Source organism: Oryza sativa, chromosome 8, assembly GCF_034140825.1.
Source record: "Oryza sativa Japonica Group chromosome 8, ASM3414082v1".
Taxonomy (NCBI): Eukaryota; Viridiplantae; Streptophyta; class Magnoliopsida; order Poales; family Poaceae; genus Oryza; species Oryza sativa.
In genome coordinates, this window is record NC_089042.1 from 5,471,208 (window position 1) to 5,485,363 (window position 14,156).

Consider the following 14,156-nt stretch of genomic DNA (forward strand, 5'->3'; position numbering starts at 1 on the left):
ACCGAAATGCATCACTTCTCTTCCCATCTAAATTTTCGAAGGGTTGATTTTCTAATTGTTTGACCTGCCATTGCTTGATTGAGAATTCGCTGATATGATTGCATGGAGTTAAAATGAGGTGATTTTCCAATTATTTGGTGGTGTTCTATACAAGTATGAATTATGAATGTCTATTCTTTTGTTACCATAGTGAGTTCAGTTGTCACAGATGAACTTTTGTTGAGATATCAAGACCATGGTTTTGGCTCTATTGCTCTTCGATTTTGCTTTAAATTGTTCTAGGCTTGGAATTTCCCGAGTTTAGCAAGGGTGAGTGCTTGACCTTGACTTGTTTATGCAAAGTCTTATCTTACACTATGATTCCATGTGAGCTAAGTACACGATGCTGGCATGGAATCCTTGTTTAGTTGCCAACCTTGATCGATTTGTCTCATGTTAAGTGCTTTGCCATTTGAAACCTTGATCGATCCATCAATACCAGGATTGAAAACTACCCTACTGATAAATCATGAGCAGCTGCTTTGCTGTGACGAATCTTGTTTGGGACATTTGATTGATTGATTTATTCTGTTTGTTTTGTCCTCTCATGGTTGCTTTACTTTCCCCGGCCGTGTGCTGAGTCTGCTTACTGCTGGTTGACTGGAGCACTCGGGAAAATCAGGGGGTCAACCAATGGGAAAAGTTTGTGTGGATGTGTGAAGTTGATGGAGATGGCCACAGGTTGTTGTAGTTCCCGTGCCGTTTCTCGGTTGATCTGTGAAAAGTAGTACGCGACGACTGGTCGGTGTTTTGGCTATGTACAACTTTATGTGAAAAGGATCGAGCCCTGTTGCACAATCGCACTCGGAATCAGGGTTGCATTTACCGCGGTTTACCGCGCGGTTACCGCGTTTACCGCGGGGGTACGGTAAGGGGTAAACCGCGGTAACCGCGTCAAATTCAAATAAATTTGAAAAATAATTTGAATTTTTGATAAATTTTGTACGGTTTGTCGCGGTTACCGCGGTTACCGTGCTTACCGCCGGGGCGCGGTAACCGCGGCCCCGGTGGTAAATGAAACCCTGCTCGGAATGACGATTTTTGGCTCAAAAAACTTTAGAACCCCCAAAGTGAAAAGAGGTTAAAATGTGACTACGATAGGTAGGATTTCTATGTAGATATTGTCATCATGTTATAATTGGAGAAAAAAAAATTGGATGTTACCATTGTGCCGACTGCGGACAGAGAAATACTGTAAGCATTCCTATACAACAGATCAACAGAAACCCGAGCGATTCTACAGGGAAGTACTGATGATGGTCACCAGCAATGCTTATATATGATCACCAGGCCCCCATTCAGAGGCGTGACGATTGACACCCAACCGAAATCAAATCGTAAATAGTAATAATATTTTTTCTAATCGGTTAATTTACGGACCCAATCAACCCATTTTCTAACTGACGTAACACTACCTACCCGTGACACAAGTTGCCTTGGCTATCTAACCACTGTTCAGGGAACTCCAAACAAACACATTGAGGGATGTATCCTCTAGCAGAGCTTTGATGAAACAAAGCATAAGGCTGCGATGAAACCAAAACCGGAGGAAGCAAATACTTGATGTATAACAATGTAATAGGAAATCCTTGCATTACACTAATCGCTAGATGTCCAGTACAATCACCGGAAACACACCAAAACTGCAGACAAAAATACCAGCACAGTAACTTGTTCACTGGTACAGCCATTCGGCGGCAATATAGAGTAAACCATGGGAGTAGAACTCATCGCATTTCACTACAGTTGCAGGTAGGCAGTCCTTTTGACAGCTGCATAAGATGTAGGCATGTAGCTGTGCAAGATCAAGCTCCATTACTCATCTCCAAAAGTTGTCTTCTTTCCTGCAAGACAAACCAAAATGCAAGTCTTAGAAACCTGAGTATCTAACTAGGATACTGATAACATGTAATTTTCAAAACATGCAACAAAACTTGATTTACACATTTACCTGTACTAGCTGTACCAGCACTCTGCCTGCTCTGAAAACCGCCACGTCCGCCTCTTCTGCCACCATCTCTGCCACCACGTCCACCTCTTCTGCCACCATCTCTACCTCCAAACCTACCACCAGATCGGCCGCCAAACCTGTCACCAGATCGGCCGCCAAATCTGTCACCAGATCGGCCACCTCTTCTCCCACCACCATCTCGGCTATCTCCTTTAGGCTTGGCTTCATCAACATACAGGTTGTAGCCACCAAGGTCAGACCCACTTAGTTCAAGTGCCTTCGAGAAGGAAGCCTGATCCTTAAAATCTATGTATGCTATCCTGCATTACTCGGCAACATTTGTACAGTGCCACTATCAGTAGATGCTTCAGAAAATGTAACCAAAACAGCAAATAAACAACAATAAATGTAAATCAGAAGGGCATCAACTTAAATTAAAGGTATTTCACATGATAGAATCAAGTTCACTTATCAATTCACAAGCTGAATAGCATATAACGGTTCATGGTCATTTTCAAGGTCCATTTCAAAGTTATACATGGAACATGGCAACCAATAATTTGACATAACAAATTTAAGTCAACATGTTCATATAGCAGGTAATGATAGCTCCATGGGTTTCATCTCTTTTAATTGAATTCACAAAATGCAAACATATATGTTCAATTATCCACACTCGCTAATATCTTCTTTACTAGATGAACCTTCTTCCAAAAAAATACATGCAAAGTGGCACATGCAAATTAAGTTTCATCGCTAGCAAGTTTAATCAGAATGTGACAATTGTTAATGGTTTTATTCTGCAACTGACCCTTTGCTTGCACCAGTTTCACGATCCATGGGAACTGAGACTCGTGTGATCTCTCCGCAATCAGCAAAATGTCCTTCAAGAGATTCTCGGATCTGGATTTGGCAAAGACAACAATCAGAAAAAAAAAGGTGATGCATAATAGGCTAACCAAAGAAATTACCTTGCTCTCCTCAAGAGATGAATCAAAACCCTTGACAAATATAGACTGGCTGGAACCTCTGTTTTGTTTCTGGAATGATCCAGTATCATTCCTATCAAATTAGAAAATTAGTTCGCACATTGTCAACACATAAATTCAGTCAGTATAGCTAAACCCGTTCACAAATAAAGAAGAAAAAAGGTTACCTGCTGTGAGGGGTGTATGCACCTCTTTCATGAGCCAAGTCAAGTCTCACTGGACGACCATCCAGATCACAGCCATGCAATTCAAGCGCCTGAAACAAAATAACAAATCATCATACCTAGTACTATTGCAAACATGTTACTGCTTGCTGTAGTTTAAGCAGCGGTTTTTGGTTTTTTTTCTGATACTGTGTCATTATACTTTTGGATGAAATAATCACAATCATCTAACTGGATCGGTACAAAATGAAGTCTCATCACATCCTTAGCTCAAGGAAATAAAAATGACATGGACAGAAAACATGACAAGTCAAATAAAAACTTACCTTCTTAGCTTCTTCAGATGAAGCAAATTGAACATGGCCAAAGCCCCTGGAGGAGCCATCTTCATGTGTAGCCAAACGAACACTGATAACCTCACCAACTTCCTGGAAAAATTCCTTCCTGTAAACACAAGCAAGAAAGGATCAAGATTCACACCTTCTGAAAAATGTCGACAAATCTTCTGCAGAAAGGCTTACACTTGGTCCTGATTTAAATTGAAAGAAAGGTTGCCCATAAAAAGGGTTGCTGACTCAGTTCCCTGACTTTGGTTACTCGCAGGAGTTTTAGGCTGCACAAAAGCATCATATCAAATACATATCCTATGCTTAGAAAATGCTAAATAAACAAAACTTCAAGGTGCGGGGCATACTTCATCATTTTGTGATTTGGTGGCAGCAGGCGTTTTCTGAAGAATTTACAGAGAGTAATTAATTCATACAACTTGTAATGTAAATGAAAAGAACAATCTATGTACTATAGAATCAAATTTAAAATACTAGCATGAAAACGAACCTTCTTAGGAGTTTTGGCCAATTTTTCATCCTCTTCATCACTATCTTCTTCAGAAGACTCTTCAGAGGATTCCTCTTGGGCCTGCTATAACATTTATATAAAAAAAAATTGTTAAAAACAAGTATTTCATTGTTCAGACTGTTCAGAGGTGTACAGTCATCCAGCAGATTCAAAACTTCGACATTACCTTTTTTTGTTGAGGTTGTTTAGGTTCATCATCAGAGCTTTCCTCAGAACTGTCATCCTCTTCATCACTGCTGCTTTCCTTCTTGGCAGCACCCTTGGGTGCAGCATCCTGTGAGGCAAAAGGAGTGTCAGATAGGCATGTAAACAAAGAACTATTGGCAGGTAGGGTAGGTTTCTTAGCTTTCTCCTAAATAGTTGACAAATATAAATGGAGTTAACACTTAACAATGGAACCATATTAGACATTAGTTGTTACACTTAACAATGGAACCATATTAGACATACTAGTCCAAGGAATACCTCATCCTCAGAGTCACTTTCGGACTCGGAACCATCAGTAGAATCATCATTCTTGGCAGCTACAGCAGGGGCTTTAGACTTTGTAGGCACATCCTGAAAAATATAATCAAATACTGTCAGCTATGCCATGAAAAATATGTCCATTAACATTTACAAGGAATATAACCAAAGATACAAGTGTAAGTACAACTATAAAAACAGCAAAGGAATTCATCCAGTCATCTCTAAGCACTCACCTCGTCCGAATCACTCTCATCTGACTCACTCTCAGAGCTGTCAGAATCATCTTTTTTCTTTTGTGCAGTCACAGAAGTTTTTTTCACTGGAGCAGCAGGTTTCTGAAGGATGAACAAAAGAACATAGAAACAATGTCAAACAAGCTAAAACAAAAGGTTGATCAGTTCCCTTTGAAATGTCGCATGTTTAATATACTGTTAAAAAGAACCACTGTAATCTAACTACCTAGCATGAGCATCACAATCATTAACATAAAACTACATAAGTGAAACATATCCAAACAGAAATGAAATGCGAACCTCGTCCTCATCCATTTCATCGTCTGAATCACTCTCAGAATCGCTGCTCGCTGGCTTGCCTTTCTTAAGACCATTATTAGCAACCGGATCCGCAGGCTTAGCATCCTTGATTGAAATATGCGAGAAATCAGCATCTCATCCAGTAAAAACTTAAGATTGAATCGCAATAGTGGCTCCATACCTCATCATCAGAGCTCTCATCGCTGCTCTCATCAGAAGAAGACTCCTGCTTGACAGGCTTAGTAGTCTTCTTCACCTGGACCTTGACCTATATAACAAAGAGAAGATATTTAATCTATAAAGCTCAACAGACGTTTTTCACACAAAACAAAAGCCTCACCTAAAACACATTAACGAAAGCGGAATTAAGGACTAAAGTTGTATCCATTGTATGAGTACATTAAACTACAAACAAAAGCAATAGATTATACCACCCATAACCTAACACATGTCCCTTCAATGAAACTACTCGAATCATTTCAAATGAAGTTACTCTCATTTACAAACTCCGAGCTCTACATACTAAACGCTAAAGCATAGTAAACATCAAACTCTAAACGCAACTACGCGAATACTAGCAAAACATGGAACGGCCAAGCGAAACTACCTCCTCCTCGGACTCCGACGAGTCCTCCTCAGAGCTGCTGCCGCTGCTGCTGCTCGCGGCCTTCTTGGGCGGCGGCTGCTTCTTGGCCTTCTTGGCGTCCGCCTTGGGCGCGGGGACGGCCTTGGCCGGCGGCGCCGCCGCGGCCTTCTGCTTCTTGGCGCTCACCGCCTTCTCGATCTCGTCCTCCGCCTCCCGCTTCTTGCCGCCCTTCCCCTTGGCCGGCACAGCAGCGGGCGCGACGGCCACGGCCACGGACTTCTTGCTCGCCTTCCCCATCGGTGGTGTGGCGGCGGCGGCGGCGGGTGCAGCGGCGGCTGTGTAGGGGGGGAGGAGAGAGAGAGAAACCCTAGTAGTTGCTAGGGTTTTAGGGAGGGGAGGGGTCTCGAGGAGGAGATGGGGAAGGGAGTTTATAGTGGAGGCGCACATTAGTTTGGGCTTTTTAGGGTTTTTATTACAAGTGGGCTCATATGGGCCTTGATGGTGGGGGTTTTGTTCGTTTTCATGGGCTGGCCCACTAATAACGGGTGGAAAGCCAGGCTTGGACTGGGAAATGAGCTGAAACATAAGCTCGGCTCGGCTCGGCTCGAGCCTTCCAATCGAAGCACATCTCAATTGAGTACAAAATTTGTAAGTATTATTAAAAAAATAAACAAAACATCGAGAGATGTAAAACTAACACAAGTTCGCATATTCAACTCTTCATAATCCACATGATAATAAATCACAAGTTGGTAAATGATAACTCTATTGAACAATAAAGCAATCCACATAACTACATCACATCTCGGCCTCGTCTCCTTTGGCTTTCGAACCGAGCTCATTTGGTCGTTCACAAAAGTACTTCACCAGGTACACTAAAACAGTGCGATTCAAACACTCCACTAAAAAACTTTTAAAACAAATTAATGCTTCGTACAATTCATCGTTAGGACAAAAATCATGCTGGTTAGCCATATGTTAGTCGATAACATGAACAAGATTCCACGTAAAATCATGCCTAGTTAACAATAAAACACTCTTATCTAAGGGATATTTTTTGAGTACGCTTACTTTCGATCGTCCGATGGAGATCAAAATATCGAACACCCACAACATCGACCTAGCCCTTTCGTTATAAGTGCAAAGGCACATGCATGCAGTTGCCCTTCTCTTGTTATCTCTCCTACACATGCATCGATATCCATTTCATCTATGACACTATATTTTCAAACTTCAAACTTTTTTTCACTTAAGACCATGTTTGATTCAGCTTAGGATTATTATAATCTGGATTATTAGGAGTAAGCTGAAACAAACAAGTAGATTATTATGCTAGATTATTATAATCTATAAGCCAGATTACTATAATCCAATAATCTCCTCTAGAGGAGCTTTTTCCAGATTATTGAGTGGCTAAAGACCCACTACCCTTAGATGCTTCTAATAATCCAGAGAAACAAACAACTCGTAGCTTGTTTTATGTCAACTTATTATAATCCAGCTTAGAGTAATTTGATTTAATAATCTAGATTACAACAATCTTAAACTGAAACAAACATGGCCTAAATCATTTACCCAATCTATTGTCTAATTATAACGTTATGTTCATTATAATTAAATCTATCCAACAAGATCACACATGATTATATTAAAATTTCAATGTTTCACATGTGAGAAGTGTATGTTTCAGTCCGAATTCAACATTCTTGCATATTTCAGACTGTTATGTTGCAATCGATTTTTTTTATTGTTGCACACGGTGTTTGTTGGGATGTTTCAACAAGTATTTTGTGAAATTTCACTAGTTCATTTAATAATAAAAGGTAAAATTGGAACCATGCCATTATAATTTTGCAAAATTTAAGATATGCCATCCTGACCCACATGTCATTGACTCATGTGGGTCCTACATGTCATTGAGATACCGATGGCATATCTCAAACTTTGTAAAATTATAATGGCATGGTTCCAAATTACCCAAAATGTTGCACGCGGTGTTATTTAGATGTTTCACTATTTTATTTATATATGTTGCACATTATGTAATTTGGATGTTTTATTAAGTACACCCTCGTACTTGTAAAGGAAGTCGTTTTGGACAGCGACACGGTCTCCAAAACTATTGATGAAAAACACGAGGCCTGGGAGATCTGCTTAACTCCAGTGCAGGTCCAAAACTCACCTTCGGGTATGCTAGCGTGCCAGTTGATTTGATCCTGCAATCAACAAGAAATAAAGACAAAGAAACCGTGGTTAAATCCATAAACGATAGCCGATCGGCTAAGTGCCGATGACATATCATTTATCTTTGAGCCGATGTCATATATACATCGATCGGCATTTATAAGTGAATAATAAAGAATTAAATCTACTCGATCGGCTGTAGATATTAACAATATATAATCCTTATGTCGATATATACTTAAATCAAGTGATTGGGATAGATCGGTCGCCATGCCGAGACAATATAAATCACTTGGATTAAAATATATATTAACAACAAGACTATATATGTTCATAGCATAGCCGATCTGATAGATCTAGCATGTATCGGCTAATACTCCGATACAACTCTATGTTAAGATATTAAAGCAAGAAGAATATACCAAACAAAAGCCTAATATACTTAAATGCAATAAGATCTTGACATAAAGGGCAGATCTAATATGTTGATAAAGCACATAAAACAAATATAGTTAAATCAGATAAGATCGGCTGAAACTCTGATACTACCCTAATCAACAACCAAGAAGCAGGCTAGAGATTGAGATTCTAATCACGACTCATAAGATCAAACAACTGATGCAGCTATAAGTATGAAAAGAAAGACGATATCTAGACAATCAAGCCATTGGAAGTTTCATAGAGTGGTGGATATCGTATGTAATCTAAGTCAACGTCGATATTTAACCTAATCGGCTGCCCTCTATTTATAGATGTTAGCCGATTGTAGGTTAGATAGGGATATTGCCAGAGATTATATAAGATATATGATAACTCGACGAATTACATAAACAAGATTAGAGTATCATAAAGATGGAAGCACTAATCCCGAGAATGCAAGCCGTCATAACAAGTTTTACCTCTTGTTGAAGATTGAAACCAATGCAGCTCAACCCGAAAGTAAGAACTCGTCGAAATAAAATTAAAGCAAAAAAGGGTGGCGATGCGCCGAGATTGTATTGAACGTGTGTGTTAATTGATTACATGGGGTTCGGGGTCTATTTATACCCGAAAATTACAAACTATGTCCATATCGGACACGACTCTTATCTCCAACAAACTCTAAGATACCATAAGTCTTTACGGCAGACTTTTGCCCAAACATATATCTAAGGAAATTACATAAAATATCCTAATTAATAGATACAATTGCCTTCTCATGACTCTATCCATGCGTGACAATCATCTTGAAGCATATCAACTCAACCCGATGTCGTACACAAGTCGTATTGTCGGAATCGGCTGTATCACTTAACCCAGTCTGACTCGGACTTAGCCGATCCCAATCGTAGCCGATCCGGACTCCAGCCGATTCTTACTCTGTTTCCGCGATAATCTTCATCTTTGATTCCGCTTCGATCCAATCTTCTTCTCCGATACTAATATTACCAAAGTTGGTCGTTAACAAAAACACAACTTTGACTTATTGTTCCTATAAAAATATTTATTGAAAAGTGATATATGTATACTTTTATGAAAGTATTTTTCAAGACAAATCTATTCTGTCAGGGTTACGGATAAGGTATACCCTCTATTCTTGGATGTACATTGTATACTGACACGGTGTACCCGCGCGTATACGGATAGTTTCCGTATACATTAAGAAAATATGTCACGTGGTAGATATGGTATCTATGAACGGAAAGAGTTCTACTCGAACAATATTGGGTCTTTACCATATCGTGAGTGGTCTGATATCTCCTAGTTCTACTTGAAGATCAACTGACCCGCGGTATATAAGGAACCCCCGGGCAGGACCTAAGGGATCGAATCTCACGGCCAACACACCCACCACGGCCTACGAAGCCGGAGCGCACAGGAGCCAAGTCGCCGGGAGATCTAGTCGGACCAATTCGACTACGATCTCGTCGGTATCATCGAGTTCTGCTATTCCCTTTATACTCTGTGGTTTCTATCATATAATCCCATATCAACTGGATTAGGGCTATTACCTTTCAAGGGGCCTAAACCAGTATAATCCTTGTCTTTTTATTTGCTTGATGTCGTACTACGTAGATCCTCATATCAACAGACCACAATACCCTCTATATCCGGTCTACGGGTATCCCCCGTCGACATATTCATATAATTTTTACATTTTCAAACTCAACAACTTGAGAGTTATTCATGATTTATATTCCCAAGGTTTGACTTAAACATTGTCCTAAACGAATTCATTTACGAGTACGGAGGGAGTACCATATGATGTTTCACCGGTTATAACTCGATGTTTCATGTATTATATACCAATGTGTCAATTAGAAATGTAACTATATATATTAGAAATATAATCATGTGAGATCTTGTTTTAAATATTTAATTATAATAAATATAATGATGCAATTGAATAATAGATAAGATAATTATTTTTTAAAAAATGTTTAAATTTTTGTTAAAGGTTGTTTTAGAAAAGAGATTGAATAGATGTAGCATGTCACCTTGCTTGCTGCGCTAATTATTTTTTCTGGAGGTGCAGTGTGTAGTACTGTAGCAACTCATGGGCCCTCAAAACCTGCATGTGCAGCTGTGAATGTGCACCGGGCGGGTGGGCATCCGATGCCGTAGGTTTATCGGACGTCCGATCCGTAGCTGCCTCCGATACTTTTGCTTAGAAAGCTAATAACAATGGAATTTTCATGGTAAACTGCGTGTACAAACGCTGGTGCATAGGGATGTAGTACTAAGGAAATTTCTTTTCAAAACCTACAGTTTCTTTGAAAATCAAGATTTTCTTATAATTTCTAAAGAGGGGTTATCTTGATTGACTAAGAATAATATGTCAAAAAGAATGTGGGAGGCTAGTACTGCGTACTGCTTTCTAATCTTACTGAAACAATACATATCTTTTATTTGATTACCAATTTTCTAGATCTGCGTGGAATGCAATGGAATTCAAACACCTACAAATGTTTAGTAGTTGACTTAATGGTCCACAAACTAAATTAAACTAAAATTGTTTTTTTTGGGGGTGGCATTATGTTGGTCTATTTGGCTTTACCGAAATGATGTAGCCTTCGATGCCAATCTCAATTCCTTTTTACAGGTAATCTTTTAAAAGGATATATTGGGTTCGTCAATGGTTGTTGTTGCTTGAGAAAGAGGATGGTGGTAAGTTGAAGGAGAGATACAAATTGTTAGAAGTCATAGTGTTACACTTCCCTAAACCTAGTTGGAACTTGAGGAAAAGAATAGATGCTTAGCTTTATATTTTTTTGTGTTGGTATGTTGAGGTTGATTGAATGTGTTTTGTAACGAGTGCGAGTCTTAGTGCTTGTTTGCTAGTATTCGAGCGAACCTCACGCAAGCTTAGAGTTTATGTACTCTTGGTTGAATATTGATTTCTGTAAATACATTTTAGGTGTAGAATCCGGGTTTTAATATGTCTGATGTAAGCCTATTCATCTTCTACTTTTAGGCTTGGGAAAAATATCTAACTGATTAATTCACCTTCGAAATATATCTACATAATGAATATGGACAACTAGATGGTGTCAGTACAACTAATAAAAAACCAAAATATTTGAAGAGAAATTCTCTATGAGCGATCATATATTTACTACAATTTTTTTGTGCAGACTCGATTCAATGTCATGAACGACAAAGAACAAACGATCAACACTTAGGTTGTGTTCGGCAGCCTGTTTTCGCAACTCCCCTCCCTCGTGTTCCGCGCACACGCTTTTCAAACTGTTAAACGGTGCATTTTTTACAAAAAATTTTATATACGAAAGTTGCTTAAAAAAATTATATTAATCTATTTTTTTTAAAAAAATAGCTAATACTTAGTTAATCACGCGCTAATGGACCGCTCCGTTTCCGTGCGTGGGAGATTTGTTCCCAACAAGTCCTAACGAACTCAGCCTTAAAATAGAATACATGAGTGTGCACATGTTTATATGAATGTTGGTTTCTTTACCTTGTTTCATAAAAAAGAAGAAAAAGAGTAGTATATATATAGGTCTTATCTCACAAGTCACAAACAGTCGTAAATAAGCTGAGAGGTTGAGACTAACACAAAAGAAAAAAAACAACGAAATTAACTAGGAAATAATAACTCTACTCCTCTGATTCGTTGACCGATCCTGACGAAGACAGATCGCTCTCCTCCGATTCGTTGACCGATATTGACGAAGACTGATCGCTCTCGTCTGATTCGTTGACCGATGCTGACGTGGACAGATCGCTCTCCTCTGAATCGTTGACCGATGCTGACGTAGGCTGATCTCTCCTGATGATCCAGTGTGGCTGCCCCAACTTCCGTTCGTGCAAGCAGCCGCCGCCGTCGAGCTCGCCTTGCAGCAATGGCAGCAGCGTCGGCGGCATGGGGTTCTTGAGGTGGACCTCGCCGATCTTGTGGCTGACGACGCGGCGGTCCAGCTGGTCTCTCGTCGTGCTCCCGCGGATCACGTACACGCGGTTCCTCCGCACTGTCGCCGCCGCCTCCTCTCCGCCGTCGGCGTCGGGGTCGGGGCCGACGACGCCGACGGTGAAGCCGTGGGCCCTGGTGACGAACGCCGCGCGGTCGCCGATGTCCGTCACCGGCGCCCACGCTGGCGGCGGCGACGGCCGCGCGCCCCTGTGCCGCGCGCGGTAGGCGTGGGTGAAGACCTCCCGGATGTCGCTGTCCGCCGCGCGGCGGCGCACCAGGAGGAGCACGTCGTCGGTGGACGCGACGAGGTAGGCGTCGTCGATGTCGTGGCGGCTCGGCGGCGGCGCGATCTCGGCGGTGGGGGCTAGCGTCTCGGCGTCGAACACCGTGGTGAGCAGCGACCGCCGCTCGAGCACGAAGAAGAAGCCGCCGCGGTGGTTGACCGTCATCGGCGAGTTGGTCCGCGACCGGTGCACCGGCTTCCACTCGCCGCCGCCTTCCCCGCCGCCGGCCTCGCAGAAGAACACCGTGTCGCCGCGCGCGACCATGACGCCGCGCGGGGACCAGTCCCACGCGAAGCAGTCGTCGGTGCCCACCGCCACCGTGCGGTTGGCGCGTGGCTCGTCGTCCGCGCACGGCGTCGGCTCCGTCTCCGAGAGCGGGATGGGCAGGTCGGGGAGCGGCGTGCGCTCGCCGGTGAACGGGTCGACGAGGTGCGACAAGTAGCGCCAGTTGAGATCCGTGACGAACACCTTCCCGCCGTACGGCGACGACACGTAGCGGCGGCGGCACGCCATCGGCAGCCGAACGTCGCCGTCGTCGCACATGCGCCCCTCGGCGAGGGAGTAAACCCTGTACCCATCAAGCGACGGGAGCGCCAAGCACGGCAGCCTCACCTCCTCATCCTTCCCCCTCGGCTCCGGCGGCCGCTCCATGGCCAGCACCACGCCTCGCAACCACGACGACCCCTCCTCCTCCTCCGCTTTCTCCTCCTTCTCCGCAAGCAGCCGCCGAAACGCCGCCTCGAACACCACCGCCTCCTTCTCCGCCTTCTCCTCATCGGCGAACCCCCGCGGCCAATACGGCGCGGCGAGCGGTGGTGACGGTCTATGGCGCGCTCGACGGTAGCGGAGGAACGGCGTGTTCAAGGCGTCCTCCGCCTCGCCGCCGGCGCTGGCGGCCGCGTCGTCGTCCTCCTCCTCCGGCGGCGGCGCCGCCATGCCGCAGACGAACCGGTTCAGCCTGCCGGAGAATCTCGACATCATCTCGGCGAAGTACGACGCGCTGATCTTCACCGAGCAACACGGATCGCTCAACATCTACTGAGGCGGCCTCTCGATCGATCTGCGTGGCGCCTTCGGATGATATCGGCGGCGGCGGCTCATCTCGGAGACGGATTTGGTTAGTTCGTCGCCGTGTCGTAACCTGACTCGTGTTGTTACTCCTGTGTTTGAATTTTAGCAGGTTTGCCATGCCCGCCGCGTCGCGCGCGCGCGCGAGAGAGAGAGACGGAGGAGAAGTGACGGCGTGGCCTGGCGGCTTGCGCCGCCGGAGTTGTCGGAGGCGATGGGCCGATGGCCGCCGGTGAGGACCACGACGGCGGCGCCGGATGAAGCAGCAACGGGGCGCGCGCCGCGAGCTCAGGCGAGGGCGACGGTGATGGATTTTCGTGTCCGAATAGGACCGTACTTTTTTTATCCTTTTTCCTTTTTGCCTTATTCGGTTCAGTTTTGCTATTTCACTTATGATAGATTGAGCTTTATTTTTTAACTTTTGTTCATGAAATCTTCCATAAAGATTCGTAATTTTGATACTTACGTACTCCCTCCGTTTCAAAAAAAAAACCCAATCTAAAATGGGATGTGACATATTCTAGTACAACATATATGAACGGAGGTAGTATAGCGCGGCCGTAGGTATCCGTGTTCAACGTTTGACCGTCTGTCTTATTTAAAAAGTTTATGAAAAAATTAAAA

General features: G+C 43.0%; 1 protein-coding gene across 2 annotated transcripts; it reads right to left on the reverse strand.

The window, feature by feature from the left end:
- Nucleotides 1-1,572: 1,572 nt before the first annotated feature.
- On the reverse strand, nt 1,573-5,988 carry LOC4344865 (nucleolin 1-like). Of its 2 annotated transcripts, none has more exons than NM_001422496.1 (15): nt 5,610-5,986; nt 5,184-5,270; nt 5,003-5,107; nt 4,703-4,804; nt 4,467-4,559; nt 4,168-4,275; nt 3,981-4,061; nt 3,838-3,873; nt 3,665-3,756; nt 3,470-3,587; nt 3,147-3,235; nt 2,962-3,052; nt 2,802-2,893; nt 1,991-2,310; nt 1,573-1,883 (listed from the first exon to the last, which is right to left on the reverse strand). In NM_001422496.1, the coding sequence occupies exons 1-15, from the start codon at nt 5,883-5,885 to the stop codon at nt 1,855-1,857; spliced, it is 1,719 nt and encodes a 572-aa protein (NP_001409425.1). In that variant the 5' UTR covers nt 5,886-5,986; the 3' UTR covers nt 1,573-1,854. The 2 variants fall into 2 exon arrangements, with proteins under 2 accessions (NP_001409425.1, XP_015650882.1); XM_015795396.3 differs by having other exon boundaries at nt 1,588-1,883; nt 3,981-4,064; nt 5,610-5,988.
- Nucleotides 5,989-14,156: the final 8,168 nt, after the last annotated feature.

Coding starts and splice junctions, on each gene's coding strand:
- LOC4344865 (XM_015795396.3), bottom strand. CDS start 5,885: ATGGGGAAGGCGAGCAAGAAGTCCGTGGCCGTGGCCGTCGCGCCCGCT. Junction 3,588..3,664: donor AATTTAAATCAGGACCAAGT/GTAAGCCTTTCT, acceptor TTGTGTTTACAG/GAAGGAATTTTTCCAGGAAG. Junction 2,311..2,801: donor GAAACTGGTGCAAGCAAAGG/GTCAGTTGCAGA, acceptor CGAGTAATGCAG/GATAGCATACATAGATTTTA.